This window comes from Tachypleus tridentatus, chromosome 13 (assembly GCF_004210375.1).
Source record: "Tachypleus tridentatus isolate NWPU-2018 chromosome 13, ASM421037v1, whole genome shotgun sequence".
NCBI classification, from domain to species: Eukaryota; Metazoa; Arthropoda; class Merostomata; order Xiphosura; family Limulidae; genus Tachypleus; species Tachypleus tridentatus.
The window spans coordinates 114,400,258-114,419,665 of NC_134837.1; the positions used below are offsets into that span (position 1 = coordinate 114,400,258).

The following is a 19,408-nucleotide window of genomic DNA, read 5'->3' on the forward strand; positions in this document are numbered from 1 at the left end:
CAATCTCGTTTAATGCTCCAGCAGTAGTCAGCCATCATACTTTTGTCCCAGCCCTTGGTAGCGTTCTTCCATGACCTTTACGCCTTGGTGGAATCGTTCTCCTTGTTCACACTCACAGCCCCAGGTTGTCAGGGAACTTATCAAGGTGGCTGTTCAAAAAATGAAGCTTTATGCTCATGTTGCACCCGAGATCACGAAAAGCGAGGAGTATTCTGTTCACAAGTTCACTGTAGTTCTCCGCCTTATTGTTTCCAAGGTAGTTCTGAACGACTGCCACAAAGGATAACCATGCTGCCTTTTCTAAAGCGGTTATCTTAGCAACAAACTGATCATCACGAATTAGGGTTCGAATCTGTGGGCCATCAAACACGCCTGCTTTGATCTTCTCAAATGATAACCCTGGTAAAGCTGTGATGATGTGTTGGAAACATTCACCTTCGGTTTCCAGTGCCTTGACAAATTGCTTCATCAAACCTAATTTAATGTGAAGAGGAGGAAAGATGATCTTATCTCTTATCTCTGCTTACAATTGGGTCTTGTATGATATTTGGCATGCCTGCTTCAAGGGTGTCACGAATAGGCCAGTCCTTCTGGACCCAATGTCTGTCTCTGTGCTTGGCTGTCCCACATACAGAGGAAACATGGAAACTTGGTGAAACCTTTCTGTTGTCCAAGAAGAAAGTTGACCATCTTTAAGTCTACACAAATGATCCAATTGTGCTCATGATATTTTAATAAGTCCATGACCATTTTCATATCATCATAGTCTTCCCGCAAAATGCACTGAGTGACCGACAGGTACTGCTCCATAAACATTCCCATTATGTAAAAGAACACACTTTAGACTGCGTTTTGAACTGTCTAAAAAGAGTCTCCATTCAGCAGGACTATAGTAAGGTACACCCAGTTCTTTGAGAAGCCCTTGGATGTCATGGCAGTAAACAAACTGTCTGTCTTCTGAAAAGAAGGTCACAAAAAAGCTGGTCACGCTTTCTGAAATATGATACTTTAACAGAGTGATCAACAAGAATTCTGCCTTGTAATCTTGATGCCAAAAGCTCTGCTGCTTTCTTTGAAAGACCTAAATCCCACACTAAATCATTCAGTTCAGCCTGGGGAAGAGGCTTGGGGACGGGGAAAGGTTCAGTATCTGAAGAACAGTTCTCCGATTGTGTACACTTTTCTGACAATTCACTGTCACAACTGTCTTGTTTGCTTGTATCATGTCCAATGTCTTTATCGTCCAATGAAGGCAAGCCTTTGAAAACTGGAACAGGAACTTCTTCAGAGTGCGGAGCTGGCCGAATAGCTGAGGGAATGTTTGGATACGTAATCTTATGTTGGTTTTTCTTCCCAACACCCGTTGTGTTTACCATGCAGAAATAACAGTCAGTTACATGGTTGGTGGGTTCACGCCAAATTATTGGAACACCAAAAGGCAGACCATTGCGTTTTCCTTTGGTCCAGTCTTGAAGCATTTCCTCACAATTGTGGCACACAACCTGAGGAGCCCATTGCTTGTCTTGATCACCAAGATGAACTTCAAAATATGCCTTGTAGGCACGCTTGACGAACGAGGATATGTTACGTCTCTGACGATTGAGTGTGTAGCATCCACATATGTAGCAGAAGGCATCAGGCTTGTTTCTGCAAGTATATCTATTTTTGGAAGCCATGTTTGATCTGAAACAAAAGAAGAATGATCAAAATATTAGAAGCTATCTATATATATGGACGTGAAAATGCTTATACATAGTTTACGCAAGTTCACATTTGTACAATTTCATTAACCTCAAATTGCATACAAACTAGAGCTTGTAGAGAAAAACTAATTTCAGATTTGAAATCAGCTCCTAAAACTCCTTCAGAATCAGTTAAAATATCCAATGCAACTCAAAGTTACTGAAAAAGTGTTCCCCAGTGTTATTATTTCAGCCACCTTCAGTTCAAAAGGTGAAAAAATAAAACTGGTCTGCTTCTACTTTTAGATGAAGCAGTAGTAAAAATTTTTATACTAATAGCTCACATTCCTTTTTGCATAGGTATGCACAGAAATTCTGGTCAAAATCCAACAGTTTTTATTGAATACCTTTATACGTGCTTCTTATGTTTAGACCAATTTTGCTGCCTAATTGTAAGTTGTAAATATCTATTTATGTAAAAAGTTTGAAAAAAATCCATAAAAATTGTTTTTTTGTATCAAATAAAATTTCTCTACTTTCTGTGTGGAAAAAAAAATTGTTTGAAATTGGAGATCACTGCTTTTTATAACACCCAGAGTGTTCTCTAGGTTGTTAAATTCACATGTCACAGTACTCCGTCTTGATGTGCATAGTCCTAAGAAGTTATCGTAAAGTTAATTGTGGGTCAACAAATGTTACTGCTGATTTATTGGATTGCTTTTGAATGATGTAAGCTAGATATTTTGGGTGTTTTTTATATGAATTAAGAGTTGAAAAACAAATCACAAAGTTGGACAATTGTCGTAATGGAATGCCCATTGCACATGTTATTAGTAGAGAGATGTATATATCTGTATGGCAGGGTTGTTAACCGTGATTCAGATGGCATTGAAATAATAAAGTAGAAACAAATGTTATGAGCCTGAAGCTGCTTATATTGAATAATTATAGTATTCTGTTGTAACCTGCAGTCATTCTATAAAAAAATGGTAACTTAGATTTATTTCATTTTGTTTTAAAGTGGTTCCAAGGTTAGCTAAATCAAATGAGTCAATTACAGTAGAGAAAATATAAAGTTTTAGTATAAAATGTATTTGATAGTTATTTGGGAGGTTTGAAAAGGTTTTGCAAATAAAATTTGAAAATTTTCAGACTGCAAACATAGTAGGCAACACTGACTATATACATAGGAAAAAATAGTTAATTTGAAAAAGTCTGACATTTTGTGCATAAAAACTTGTAACACTTCCTGAAAGTTTGCTTTCAGGAAGATACATATATCACATTAAATGATGTAGTATAGAAAGGGATCAACACTTGTGGTGACATGGTGGTCACATCAACTAACCCAGGCACAAGGTGGTCACATCAACCAACTCGGGCACAAGGTGGTCACATCAACCAACTCGGGCACAAGGTGGTCACATCAACCAACTCGGGCACAAGGTGGTCACATCAACCAACTCGGGCACAAGGTGGTCACATCAACCAACTCGGGCACAAGGTGGTCACATCAACCAACTCGGGCACAAGGTGGTCACATCAACCAACTTGGGCACAAGGTGGTCACATCAGCTAACTCAGGTGCAAGGTGTTTACATCAGCTAACTTAGGTGCAAGGTGGTCACATCAGCTAACCCAGGCCAGTCCATTCACTTTGTACTCTTTTGTGTTAGGAAGAAGCTTTCCAGTTAAGCATAGTGATAATGTATTATCATCCTTTATAGAAAAGTTCTGAACATTTACACCTGCATATAGTGTATAACTAATGGTTGTAAAACTACATCCCTATATTATATTTCATTCATAGTACCAGGTCACTTTGTTTACTAATACTGATTTCTGTTCAGACCAGTATGCCTCCACTGCTCTATGCATATCTTTTCTCAATGAAACTGTGATTATATTTAGTCTTACCAGCCAGTGTGCCTCATTTGTGAACATTTTTCTTGAAATCACTGAGAATTGGCATGTTAAATGAATGAATAACATAAAAACGAACCTTATCAAGCCTAGTTTTAACCATTTGCATGCTTATTCTTGTCATTCAGTTCTTTCATAGAATTTTTGATTAATTTTAGGAAGCTGAGACCTGCTGGTTTTGTTACATACGTGTTGTAAAATGATGCTTGTTGTGACATTGTTTTCATGGTCTTTCATATCCTTCTAACCATACTGTGAGATTTGTGTCATCTACTCATAGAAATGTCTAGAGAAAGCATCTAAGAAAACCCAGCATTTCTTTTACTTTTGTAAACTTTCAAAATATTTATGTTAGGTCATAGCCCACTGATACAGTTTAATACCAATATAGCTAGCATATTGAAAACTGTTATTGTCCCTTAGTTCTGTGGTTCTAGACTTCTTTGTTATGGACCCCTATATTCAAGTAGTTCTGTCTGCAGGAGGTGATTCTATGGGTATAAAGCAGCAATGCCTTAAACAAGTTAAAGAAATTTCAATCAAACGTTATTTACATTTAATCAAACATTATTACTTCTTTTGTAAAAAACAAACAAATTATAATATGTAATTTGGTTATATGCTGTTGTGGTTCACAGACAACAGTTTGAGAACCATGCAACTTATAAGCAACGAACCTTTTTTTATTTGTATGGATTTTATTTCTTTATTTAACACAGTCTGATACTTTTGTGTTGTGTTTTACATGTTTATTTTAGTATTTTAAGATATCAATACAGTAAGATCTGTGTATCAAATTCATTTAGACATACCACTTTAATTTTGATTATTACTTTTGTTGAGTTTGCAAATTTTTATTGTCAGGTATTTTGATCGAGATGTGGCATGTGTTTGGGAGTTTTTTAAGAAACGGTTTGACTTTCAAAGTGAGCTTTATCCATGTTTTGCTGATGTGAAGTAAGTATATTTTTGTCTTGTTCATTGACATCTTGGAAATATTGCTATGTAAATAGTACAAAAGTCATCATTAATATATTTATTGGAACAGATAACATATCTTTACATATCATACACTTTCCTGTAGCCATTTTTTATTTTTTACTTAGTTGCCCCAGAAAACATGCATAATTGCTAGATAATTCATTTTTCATGTATGATTCTTTTTTTAATGAAAATAATCTTTAAAATAAGAAAAATTTTATTTTGTTCAAATCACTAATTACGTATTTTGAAGTGTGCATAGTTCAAATCGTGCCATGTTGTATATGTTGAAAATCATAAATCTCTTGTTTTAGAAAAATGTCATATTGTGTTGATGAACAATCTGTCAAAGTTTTGTAATCTTTATTTAGACGGGAAGACTCTCTAGACTTCAGTACAGCAGCAAGTGGTTTCTCCAAGGAAATCCAAGAGGATTTAGAAGAGGTTTGAGATTTACTCATAGTATTGAAAAACATGATTTTTGTGAGCTAGTTGATTGCTAAAATTAAACACTAACTTTTGGGAACTAATAGACAACTAATAATAAATGCACACTGTTAATTTTTGGGACTAGTGGACTACCAGCAAAAACCTACAAGTTGTACTTTTTTGAGCTAGTTGATGACTAGAAAACAAACAGTTTTGGGGACATATGAACAGAGAAAATTAATTCAATTTTTAAATTGTGGAAGATTAGAATGGAGAATGAAGGTATGGTTTTATTCAGTTGGCTCATTACACTGTGTAACACAAATTTTGTTCTTGGATAGCACGTGTTATTTCTTAAATGCTTATGTTGCAAAAGTACAGAAAATGGCCATCATTCCCTTCAAACTTTGCTTTTGTGACCTAAATAACGAAATTGAGAAATTAACCTGTTTTCTGTGTAAAAATGGGCAAATTTGCACATTTTCATTTACATAAAGGCTGAATAAAACAACATATGAATCAAGATTTACATGTATTTATACTAAAGTTATACATAAATGAACAAAAATGTTTAGAAGTGAGTAGTTTTTCAAGATTTGTTACTGTAATGTAAATCACTTTCACGTATCAGCCCCCGAACATAGTCTCCCATCATGTTTTCGTTATATGCTCCCAGGTCACAAAACAAAGTTTGAAGGGAAAAATAAGTCTTTTCCATTTACATCAGGCATAAGCAATTGGGAAATAAAACTTTCTGCCCAGGAACAAGAACAAGTAAAAATTTTGTTACATAGTGTTATTAAAAAACACTATGTAGGAGATATTAAGGCATCATACAGAAAGTTAATGGATATTTTGCAATGAAACAAAATAATCAGCATTTTATAAATTGTTTGTTTAATCTTTCTTCATAAATTCAAAATTAGTAAACCAAATGTCGGATCAAGCTTTTAGATCTAAGAGAAGTGCATTAATGAAAAAAACATCTCAAGTATATTGAAAACTTTGGTAAAATAAAAGTTGCAGCCAAAAACTTAGAAACTCTGAATTCTTTTGGTTGTAAAATTTATTGTGGTTGAGAACTTAACATTTGTAAAGATAATTAATTTTATTTTTGGTATTATAAAATAGCACAAATAGTATGTGATGGATTATAGTGACACAGCATGTTGAACTCAAGTGCACCAGTTAGATTAATTTAGTTTTCTCTTTCCATCATTGTTTTCACTATTTTACTTTCTCACAAAGGCTCACAAACTGATGAAACTTTGTAGAATGGATGGACTGCCTGTTGTGGAGACACAAGTGTAGAGGACGACATTTCAAAAGTCTTTTGTGTGTGTGAAGGTGCTGACGGTCTTTTATAATGTCCTGGTGGATTGTGGAGAGCGTGTTGTGATTGATTGGATTATTACTGTTTCTGATTGGAGGAGAGATTTCCTGTAGATTCAACCAGTGGCAGCTACAGGTTACTCACCTGTAATCTGGAATCTCTGTTCAGTGAAGGTTTAATAATGTTAATATAAAATGATTCTTTGATATTTCTTGTCTTCCAGAATTTGTCTGTGTCAATGATTCTAGTTTTCTCTCAGTTTATTCTGAATTTTGTCTTTCCATGAGTCTTGTACTATCTTTATGTTCTTTTATTCTTGTCTCAAGCATGCCACATCAACTGGGCACACTTGCCATCCATTCTACAAAGTTTTCATTGTGAATACTCTGTCTAAACAATCTTTCAAAGAAGACTCACAAATTGCTTAACACTTCCCAGCCCTGTGACTGTCTAGGTCATTTCTGCAACTGCTTTAAAATGAGTAACTCAGAATTAAAACTATTTGACACACACACTTGAAACTAAAAGCATGATAACTACTTGACATTTTTTAACCTCACTTTGATTTTTTTTTAATATCTTTTATAAATTTGATATTTAGAATGAAATAAGTTGCATTGTTACATAAGTGTATGCTGGGCAAGCAAGCAACATGTTCATATTCATTTAACTGAAAGCCAGTTTTCATGCAAGCTTTGTAAAGTTCAGTCACAAGTGAACTGATTGTATGTGCTACATATTTTGTTTAAAGAGTTCATAACATAAAAACCAATAGAAACCTACAGTATTTATTTATCTTGCTTATAAAAATTACTTCTATAATCCTTTTAGAAATTCTGTTTTAAAAACGAACTTGCCAGTCTTTGATCTCATACATAGTCTGCCATAAGATATATTAAGAGTCAAATTGAGGTGTGTTTGTTAAAGCAGAAAGTAACTACAAGAGGTTTACTTTAGGAAAATAAACAAGCTTGTGAATCATTAAAGATACAATTACCTAGTATATAACAACCAAAACTATGATTTTGATGGATTGTTTTAGAATGATTAATCCCAAAAGATGTAGTAAATGTATGTTCAGAAACTTACATTCAATAAAAGGAAAAAAAAGCTCTGTATTAAACAAATTTGTGAAGAAGAAAATAATCCCAGCTTTCAACCGATATACTTGTGTTCTTGTTAGACTTAGAAGCTGTGAAACAAAATGTGTAGTTAATTAAAACATTACTTTCTTAAATCAGTGACTTCAAAAATTCACATTTTTCAAACTACTTGAATCTATACAGGTAAAACATTTAATTTCTTTAAAAAATATTACTAATATAGGGCAAAAATCTAAATATTAGCTGTTTGGGTTGTATCCAAAACAAATTTAATAAAAAATACACCATAACAAGATCTAAATTAGAATGTTTTAGTTTTATTTGATCGGTGATTTTAAGGGAAATATCAGGTAGTTTTTGAAACTTATACCAGTATCATTTGACCCAGTGAAAAACACAAGAAAGCATTAATCAAATGTAGCTCTCTGCTATTTTAAACAAAATTATTTTGTTTGTGATGGAACTTGTAAAGAACTATTTTTTTTGTGCTGTAATAAATTTTTGTTTTTTACCTATAGCATTATATTTTAAACTTAGGTCTGCCATAACAATCGTTAAGCAAGAAAAAATAAATTGCTGTGTATTTCTTGTTTTTACATACTTATGGTTGAAACTTGTATACATAAACTATTGTTATAAATAGGCTATTCAATTAATGAATGAAGATGAGGATGGAAATGATATAGAAGAGAATGAAGCAAGTTATTGTAGTAATACACTTGCACAAATAAACATTGAAAACCCCCCAAAACATAGTTCTATGATGCAGAGATTCTTAGAAGAGGCTCACTGCTCTAAACTGGACGACAATCCACCAGTATTAATTGATGATGACAACTTTGAGACTTTGAAGGTAAAAATAAAAAGTAAAATTTTAGAAGATAACCAAAAATTGAACACTGACAATTTGGAAGTAAATGAAGTGGAAAAAAGAACAAGTCTACAAGAAACCAACAGCCAAGTAGAAGGATATGCTGACAGTGTCACAAGTACAGCAACAATTGCACCAGAAGAAATTCGAAATCGGGTGAAGAAACATTTTAGGAAACGGGAAATATCTCAAGGACACAGGATGAAAGTAAAAGGAGAAGCAAATTCCGTGACTAGGAGCCGAAGGGAAAATAGAGATAATATTAAGCAAACTCTTTCAGGTTTCTGGTGTGATTGAAAACAACCTGTATTATTTTGTCTTGTTAAAAAACCTGTGTAATTCATAAGTGTGTAACTATTATAATCTCTTAAGGGCTGAGGAATAAAGTTTTTGGGAGCTGTGAAAAATGTAAGTAAATATTTTGTAAAATTATTCATTTTACCTTTATGAATGACATCATAATCAAAATATTTGTTTTGTTCTGAGTAAATATTTGATTGGAAACTAATTACACACTAGTCATCTGTGAAGTTGCACAGCACAGTATGGTATTACATAATCTTCTTTAAGAAAATATTAAATATTACATAATATATATATATATTTTGTATCACATAACACACACACACACACACATATACATATATGATTTTGTATTAGTGTTGTTTAATTATTCATTATAACCATACTAATTCTGTTGAGCTTTTTTTACACTGAAGGTGTTTCATGGTATATATATATATGTGTGTGTGTGTGTATATACAAGTCAGAAGACCTGTTGAAAAATGAATTAAAAGAAATCAGAGTAGGATATTATGAACCTGCTAGAAAACAAAGTGACTAAATATAGTGTGAAACAAATTTTGTTTTCCATGATTGTCAGATAAAAATTAATAGAAAACAGTGTCCTGAAGTGCATTTTAATGGTGGTATTTATTCTGAAAAAGTTCCAAGTTAGCTTTGTCTTTAGTGTTAATATTCCTTAGTTAATCTTACACTGCACTGACTAGGCACATTATTAGGACCCATCAGACATATAGTGGTGTGTACATTTATTATAACACCTCAACTATTACTTCATGATCTGTACACAAAATTGTCATTGATATGGTATATACATGTATAAAAAAAACAATTATATTTGCAAGAAATTATTACATAAATAAAGCTTCTAAGTTTATTATATGTAGTATGATCATTTTTATAATTCAGTAATAACCTGGATTTTTGTGACATTGTGTCTATATTTTCTCAAAACTTGTAGTGTAAGGCCATTCAGTATTTTCTCGAAGCTCTGTCTATTGATTTTTTTGTTTTATTGTAGTTGGTATTTTTGTTGAACATAAAGTCTGGCAAGTCTCAGATCTGTTTTATAGGGTTAAAGTCTGGGCTTTACTGAAGGTCTCCTGATCTTCTATTGGAAATGTGTTGAGAATCATTATGAGCTTCTTTCTAGATAACGGAGGACTTCCAACGATCCACATTTTCAGGATGTTACAACCCTTCGCAGTACATATTCAACTATTTCCACAAGGTACTCCTTCTGAAACTGTTTATCGACTCTTTAACAAAGGTATACACATCAGTTAGAAGCAGACCACTGAAATGTCCATCCAAGGCATTTTGTACATCAAAGCCAACTTTTACAAAAGCTGTTCTGCTATTTTTCCTCAAAGGTCACATTTCTGCACATCTTGAAACTATCTCTGCTTGATTTGTTAGTGTCATCACTTGATTTTTCACAGAACTATTTTTATTCTTTCTGAATTTATTGGACAGGATTTCCACATGTATCCAAGTCATGGATAAAAAGAAAAAAATATTTACCAAGATTATGTTAGTTTTCTAACATTTTAAACTACACTTATTTCATAAGCACAACAAATAAAAACTACAGGAACAGTAATGGTATTCTAATATATTTGTATGTAACCGTGCATTGTGGGAAACTGTATATGTTTAGAACTGCAAAACAGATGCAAGGTGATTCTTAATATTTTCTAACTTCAAAGATGTAACCAAACAATGGTAAGTCTGGAAGACTAAGACAAAACTATAGCTTTAACAAGATCTTACTAACATCACATTGCCAAGTATTATCAGTATTTTATAAACAATGCCATTTAAAAAAGGAATACACCTGCCTCTACACATACTGTCACAATCAATCTCCATGGATAAGAACTAATGGGCAGGCTTATGAAATACAATGAATGCTAAATTTCTTCCAGTTTTTTCAACAATGCTTAAAATTCAGTTCTATTACGAAAACTGTCATGTGACACCCAATAAATAAATAAGGTACAAACTTAATTATCTTGTGAAAAGTTGAATTTCGCTTTTTGGTTTAAAACAGATATAGAAAAAGCCACAGAATCACTTGATCACACTGTGTATATTGTTCAAACAGTGCAAGCTGGTTGAAAGTCATGCTATAAAATATTTTCAGAGACTAAGTTAGAAGCTATTCCAAATATGAATTGGTTCATAAGATCATGATAAATTATTTTTATTTAACCAACAAAACAAGTCTCAATTTGATTGAACATATTTGTTTCATTATGCCATCTTAGTTGTAAGTATCTGAGAATCAGTTTGTAATTGACAGTATCTGAGAATCAGATTGTAGATCATGCTCCTTTATAAGCTACAATTGTAGAAGTGTTTCAGTATCTTTCTTTTAGCAAAAGGTAATCCAGTCAAATATTAAGTGGTGAGACAGTGTGAGTGGTATGTAAAATATCATTTGCTGCATCAGTTATTTCAAACATTATTGTCTACATGTATAAGAGGTATCCAAACTACACTACAATGGCTACATTTGTACAATACATTTGTAAAATAAAGACAAATCACATCAAATCCAACAAACTATATATAATTGTTTCCAACTTGAAGAGCTGATAAATTCAGTAAACAACAAAAGTCTATGAATTTAAAAGTTTGAATCATATATTACTGTAACAGATGCTAAGGAATTAGCAATTATTTCTCAGTTATTCACAATGTATTTTAGGAATAACAATAACAGTAAGAAGTACAAGTGCATTAGGGATACTGTCTATACAATAGAGTAAGGTGAAAATTAAAAGTTTCACTACTTGAGTTTCCAGGGTTGCAAAAATTGTGTAATGATGACAGTAATTCAGTGTTAAAATATTTTATCTTAAGCATTGGTTTTCTGGTTCTGCAAATGCATTGAAAATTTGGATGTTATTCAATAAAACTACAGTTTATTTTATGGAATTATTTGACATTTGTGTGCTACTTTATGCTAAATTCAACCATTGCTTAAAATACCCAGAACCTACAACAGGGTTCACATTAGGTTCCACCTTGCATATGGCCCGGCATGGCCAAGTGTGTTAAGACGCGCGACTAATAATCTGAGGGTTGCGGGTTCGCATCCCCGTCACACCAAACATGCTCGCCCTTTCAGCCGTGGGGGCATTATAATGAGACAGTTAATTCCACTATTTGTTGGTAAAAGAGTAGCCCAAGAGTTGGCAGTGGGTGGTGAGGACTAGCTGCCTTCCCTCTTGTCTTACACTGCTAAATTAGGGACAGATAGCCCTTGAGTAGCTTTGTGCGAAATTCAAAAAACAAACAAACCACCTTGCATTTATGAATCTTTAATTAATTTATTCACATATGTAATATGACTTGGTATTGAAATGAGGCATAATCTGTGTTTTAAACATGTACAAATGAATCCATTTTGGTATTTGAAAATCCACACTGCATCTGAAACTTCAGTAACATGGCTTGGGTGTACAAGGAAACTGATGAAACTCTAATTTCAGTGTACTCTTTGATTTACTAGCTGCATGAGCTCTTCATATGTTGAGTTAAAGGAAGTTCCAGCCTTCCATCATTTTGCCAGTCAAGGATGAAATCAAAGTAGTCAGATGCACCAAAATTCCGAAATATTAAAATGTCCTTGCAACTCTGGTAGCCATTATTCCTCAAATGGTTAGCTTTCTTAGATGTTCATGGCTATCCACGAGCACAGCAATCAACGTTTTGGATGACCACAGCAGACATTTTTCTTAAAAACTGGATCAGTGCATACCTTTCACACAAACACAGCCAGTATAAGAAGGGATTCTAAAGGATTTTCACTTGTGGTGTACAAGTGCATAACTCTCTTTGTAATTGTTAGTCATCACAAATGGCTCACAGCACCTGGTTGGCATCTTTCCAAATCTGATGAGCAGTTCCCATTTGGAACAGTTTTGCAATGTCCTACAAATACTGCTGGTAAGTCAACAGATATTAAGAAGGTCTCAATGAATGTGCAATTTAAAAAAAAATGCTTCTGAAAAGAAGTAACTAAATCAAAATGTTAAAATTGGACCACAAACACAGGAATAATCAAAGCTAAAGAAGTGTATGCTTTACAGATGAATCCAAGCTTGAATTATGTGGCAAACTGTTTGATAGCAGAGAATGGTAAAACAGTTAAAGGTAAATCATGGTTGGTTCATATACTACATCACAAAACACATCTGCATTTTATACTTACATTCACAGAATTTAAGATGTGTACTATACAAGAAAACTTTAAAAAATGAGTTATTATTGACACTTATGTGGCCATCACCATTATAGCTACCAATAACACTCCTATTGTTTAATGGTTAATGAAATTCATACCAGCTGAAAAGAATTGAATCCAAATGTTGTAGAAAGAACTGTTAAGAAATTCACTAATATTGTAATGAGTGATCAAGTATTACTTTAAAACCAGTTATAGAAATTTTTTTTAAAAAAGCTTTAATTTTTGTCTGATATTCCAGGTTTAACTAAATAATTTATTCAAAGTATTTAGAATATAAAAAAATTTATCCTACATTTAAAATGATTAACAACATAAAGTAAAATTTAGGTAATACCAAAGATAACACAGTTAATGGAAAAACATATAAATCTATAAATTTAAATATGAACATGGAAATACTTATATTGGACAGACTAAATGTAATTTAAAATATCATTTAATGGAGAGTAAAGGACATCTAAGGAATAAAAAAGTTGAAAATTCAGTCACAGCAAAACGTATACACGAGACACAACATGCATTATCACGGGAAGTAACTGCAGTATTATCTAGCCTAAAGATATTATAGCAAATAATATCCAGTAAATAAATGTTGGGAATTATTAAATATATAAAAAAAATAATGTATTATTAAATGGAGATGAGGGTCCAGCAAATATTTATGCAAAAATGTGGTGTGACCCTCTCTAAAACCTTCATGTGTAAGCCTGTACACAGGTCATGCGGCCTATTTAACAAAAAAAGAAAGTATAAATAAGACATGAATATGCCATCCAGGTCACTCCTGAAAATGATGTCAAAACATATAAAATTATAGTGGTCATATATTGGCTTAATTGTTTTTAATTCTGTACCTGTTTTTAATATTTATGGTTGGTGTAAACAATTACTTGTATGCTGTACAACTTATTTGCTTTTATTTTTTGTGTAACTGTTCTGTGCCAGTAAGAAATACAGCACTTTGAACCAATTACTTGTGACTCCACTATGTATATTGCTAGCATTGTAGAAACAATTTTCATTAACAAAACCACTCCCAAAGTACTTATTAACTAGTCCTAATTTAGGGTTCATATGCCAAAACAGAAAAACAAATTACATGAGTTACAAGAAACTTGGGTAATTTTTTTTATTATGTGGAATAGCTCTTTTGCTTGAATTTTTTTTATTCTATCTTTATTTTATTTTCTACAAACTGTGAACAAAATTTAAAACACTTGTTCTGCAAGGAAGTAAATGTTTTATTTTTCTATAAAATAGCATAAAAACAAAGGTATAAAATCAAAGTCAATATACACTGCTGGCCAAAATCTTAAGGCCAATGAACATAAGGAAAAAATATGCATTTTACGTGGTTAGACTCGACCACTTATCTGAGTAGAGCTTCGAAAAATGAAAATAAGAAAAGGGAAAATAAAAATAAAAAACTTTTTTCAGCAATTAATGGGGAAAATGTGAACACTATGAAATTAGTCTAAATACTAGCTGGTCAAGAGTTTAAGACTATACCAAAAAGAAGTCCTAAACAGGGTAGGAAATGCCCAGCAAGAGGTCTCATAGTGAGTTGCACGGCCAACATTGCAAATAACTGAAAACATTCACTTTGGCATGGTCGATATAAGCGTTTGCAGAAGGCTGGCTGGAATGTTACTCCAAGTGGTGACGATGGCTTCACGAAGATCATGCACTGTTTGGAATTGACGTCCATTTCTATAGACTTCCCTTGCCATCCACCCCCAAACATTTTTAATGAGGTTCAATTCGGGCAAACACGCTGGATGATCCAAAAGAATCAGGTTATTCTCCACGAAAAAGTATTTTGTCCTGCAGGCATAGAGGATTGCAGCATTGTTCTGCTGAAAGATCCAGTCATTTCTACAGAAGAGAGGGCCTTCAGTCAACAATGATGCTCTCTCCAACATGCCAGTGTAGCCAGCTGCTGTTTGATGCCTCTGTATAACCTGAACCTCCATTGTTCCATGGAAGGAGAAAGCACCTCAGATCATGATGGAACCTCCTCCACTCTATCACGTAGAAAATGTCTCCAATGGGATATCCTTATTGTGCCAGTAACATTGGAAGCCATCTGGACCATCCTGGTTAAATTCTTTCTCATCAGAGAACAAAACCTTCGTCCACTTTTCTACGTCCCATGTTTGGTGCTTCTCAGCAAAGTTTAACTGAGCTGTTTTGTGGTGTGGCCTTTGAAGATTTTTACGGTTGTTAAAGCCTTTCTCTCATAGTTCTTGAGCTGTATTCTGTGTCCGTAAGGGCCTTAATTTGGTTCGATGAATGGCTGGTGTCTTGCCGGAAAACCCGTCAAATCCTCCTGCTCAACGCCGGCAAAATTTTCTTGGGCCGACTACTTGAAATTCTCATTCCGTATCCCTTAGGATCTCTTAAGAAATTTGCAACAGCAGTTTTACTACGCTCAATCTCACCAGCAATGGCACATTGAGAGAGATCTTGTTTTTGCAGCTTGACAATTCTGCCACATTCAAACTCTGTCAACTTTTTAGTCTTGGTCATGTTTTTACCCAATGTAACACAGGAAATATCAGTGGGAGATGTTGACAACACTAATGCTTGAACACAAATGACTAAATTCTGTTACGTGTTTACCGATTAACATTTCGTTTCAGTAAGGTCTTAAACGTTTGGCCAGCTGGTATTTAGAGTAATTTCATAGTGTTCACATTTTCCATATTAATTGCTGAAAAGGTTTTTTATTTTCCCTTTTCTTATTTTCATCTTTCGAAGCTCTACTCAAATAAGTGGTTGAGTCTAACAATGCAAAATGCATATTTTTTCTTTATGTTCATTGGCCTTAAGAGTTTGACCAGCAGTGTATTTTGTGCACAATTTTCTAAATTAGTTTTAACAATTTCACAAAGTAACTTAAGTTCTATCTTTGTTAGCCATTCCTAATCTTAAAGAGATAGGCTATAATAATAGCAACTAGTCAACGAACCCCAAAATCAACTTTCGAGAAACTCTATTCAAATAGAAGTGACACCAAAAGAATTTCTAAGTTAGACTGAATGTTCCTACTGATTTCTTTGAACTTCCACTTAATAACTAACAGTCTTAAGATTACTTTTACATACATCCACAATACCACTTTCCTTCACAAGAACCATGATCATGTTAATTTTAGTCATGTGACTGGTTAATTTACCAATCAGCAGCTGTTCTTTTTCTTAACAAAAATGTCCATTTGATGTTAAAAAGTTTTGTGTTTTCATTTATTTACATTTTTCTGTGCCTTCCTCTGCTACTATAGGTACAAACAGTACATCAGTCTGCCTTGAATAGCAAATTCCAACACTTCTTTGTTAATCTTGACTCCTTGAAAGCATTCAGGACTTTTCCATAGTCACCTATAGTATACTGTTTAAATAATTACTTTTCAGGCAAGTTTTCAACCATGACATATTCACTGACAAAATAAAAGATGCCATAAGACAGAACGTGGATGCTATTCACCTCCACAGTTGTCAGTACACACCATCATACTATACATGAATGAAGAGACTGTTCACTTCCACCACTGTTAATATACACCATCCTTCTATATATGAATGAAAAGACTGTTCATCTCCACCAGTTAGTAGAAACCATTCTTCTACATATGTTCATAAAACAAATGTACAGTTTTAAGTAAATTCATAATCTAGTTCAATCCAAACAATTTATTCAACACTAAATATGCATTGCTTCATGGACAATAATCATATATTTTCATAGGTACCTCAATGGAGACAGTTTGTATGAAACATTAACACCTAACCCTTTTTGTCCTTTACATATAATTTACAATATTTATGAGTCATTTAGAATACTCAAAAACTCTTCTTGGAAGGGTTAAGAAATAAGAGTCTATAAGTTCATTAAATTTATTATTATAATTAATAACTTTATCATTAATAAATGTGTTAAAAAGGCTAAAAACCTTGAAAAAAAACATTTTCTTACTGCCACCTGAGCCAGAATTTCAACTCCAACATGTTGATGTTGTTTTATCAAGTGAGTTTTCACATAAAAGAAAAGCAAATATTTTGCTTTAGTACCACTGTTTATCACTCTAACATGTTTTTGAGACAATATGTGACTTCTTGAAATAGAATTACACAAATTAACATTTCTATTGATTTAAAGCACAACTGACATTGATCTTCAATAATTAATTATCTTGAACATTTAATCCACATTATATAACTGTTGTGGAACAGCCATACAACCTAAAATGTGCATGTGCTGGAAATTTTCACACAATAATTTTCCTGTGAAAATTTGAACTCTGGTCATAGTGGCAGAATAAAACTATCTTCAGGAAAAATCAGATTTTTCTACAGAAATCCAATCTAATTCACAAATTAAAATATATTCAACTTACAATAAAATATATTAAATTTAAAGCCATAGATGACAGTATTCTGTAACTTACAAACATATATTTCAGAAGAGATTTTTACTTTCTACATTGTTATCTGTACAAATTTTAATGTTGTAATTTTTATGTTAGTGAAAGCACATAAGATAAAAAACTGGGCATTACACAAATAATGATTTCTGATTGATCCACAGCACTTAATTAGGCCACTTGTTCCAAGTGTACAAACTTCATGTGATCAACATGCTGCTGTCATATGTGATTTTGTTTGTACTAAGTTGACACACTGAAAAACCTATTATCAAATAACCATGAGGTTTAAGATGAAATTTAACTGTGCATTATGAATAATGTACATGACTCTACATGATAGTTTACAAAATTCCACAAATTTTATGACCTAGATGAAATTTCAGAATTTCATCCTTTCAAGAACCTCTGTGAACCTTGTAATTATTACGTTGTGTATCCCTCTATAACTCAAAAACATAAAAAATCTCGCACTCTAAATTACACGTAAAAGCTCCTCTACTACTTACGCAAATTTGTTACTGTAATAGCTCAAAAAGTCCACAAGTAATTCTCCTAGTGTCTGATGATTTTCTGATTCACTGTGAGGAATATCTTCTTGTAACTTCAGAAATCTCACATCCGAATTAGGAAGGAACTTGTCCTACAAATTAAATATAAAAAAAACAAACTTTTATAATAAACAACTAATACATCAGTTTGTTTCTCCATCGTTAAGTTTACTTTCTCACAAAATAATGCATATTCTCATGTGATAACAAAGTCCAAAACTGCACTCAGAAGGGTACCTCAAAATACTACCTACAGTATATTCGCATTTTAAAGCTGAAATACTCCAAAAGTTTATGTATCTTGCTCAATTTTCTTATTATAAAATATTTTAATGCACTCTGTAAATATGAATAGATATACACAAGCTGGGCTATAGCAAACCCCCAATAAAGTTCTGTTGTATTTTATTTAACTATTTATAAAGATTTTTTATGTCATTCATGCATAGTTAACAATAATGAGCACTTTGAATATTTTCAATGTTAGACTAATTTAGAAATAATGAAAATGAAGTTTAATCATGAAGGAAGGTTTGTTATGTTACTAGTTGTTGTACTAGTAGAGAAACAAATATAAACAAATGCAAAATCAAAGAAGCCCTAGTTATGCAGCAACTAAAACCAAAATTAAACCAATACAAAGGAACACTTTATACCTATATTAATTAATAACCTAACATCCAACTGCAACGCTGCCTACAATCCCGTACCCATTTATGCTCTCGTTCTTAAGACGTGTTCGGCAATGGTAAGTTGCAAACTCTCTTTGTTAACCTGAAGATGACTAGGAAGGTAGAAACATTGTTCTATCCTTATCAATAAAAGTGTTAGTACTCATACTAGATGTTCTTGTTTCTTTTCTGATGCAAATAGGAAAAGTAGCTGTAATAACATGTGCTATATCCAACATATCTAAACTTATCCACAACTATCAGCACACAAATTTGGCATGCATACAAAGAAATATTATACTACTTTAGTTTTACAAATAAAAATTTGGACATTATACAAATATTCAGTATGTAACCTCACTGTAATATTGTTGAGGACCATGTTGTCACATTGTCAAAAACACATCTTGACAATATTCCTGCAATATAATTTTCATTGCAAAAGGCTCATTTATAAAGTTATCATTTCTGAAACACGCCCATCTTTTCTGGAAGATTTCTATAATAATATCTAGTACAAAAGGCTGAGAGGAAATCGATTCCCCTCGGTGAACTCAGCAGATAACCCGATGTGGCTTTGCTTTTATGAAAAAACACCCACACACACTTAATTAAAAATAAATTTACTTATATCGTGCATACAAAGACATGTATATACAGTGTGTTATTATCCGATGCAGCATGAGAAATTGGCATGTGGTATCCGATGAACAAAACAGATACTTTTGAGCTTTCATAAATAAATTAAGGAGAAAGGGAAGTGAATTAGAAAGTATTCTTATCACTCGTGACTTGAGTACGATGGTGTTACCGAGCTTCTAATTCACATCAACTCTCACAACTCCACTGAAGTCATGAATGTTTAATGTTTACTAATGTT

General features: G+C 32.9%; 1 protein-coding gene across 5 annotated transcripts in view; it reads left to right on the plus strand.

The window, feature by feature from the left end:
• Nucleotides 1-8,729, plus strand: part of LOC143240783 (serine/threonine-protein kinase RIO2-like) — a 44,219-nt gene extending 35,490 nt beyond the window's left edge. For 4 of the 5 annotated variants that reach the window (XM_076483833.1, XM_076483830.1, XM_076483832.1 and 1 more), the window contains 3 exons: nt 4,470-4,562; nt 4,958-5,030; nt 8,095-8,729. In XM_076483833.1, the coding sequence (XP_076339948.1) occupies nt 4,470-4,562; nt 4,958-5,030; nt 8,095-8,619 (691 nt within the window). In that variant the 3' untranslated portion in view covers nt 8,620-8,729. Of the gene's footprint in view, nt 1-4,469; nt 4,563-4,957; nt 5,031-6,263; nt 8,045-8,094 lie in introns of those variants that run through there. The other variant, XM_076483834.1, reaches the window with a different exon arrangement.
• Nucleotides 8,730-19,408: the final 10,679 nt, after the last annotated feature.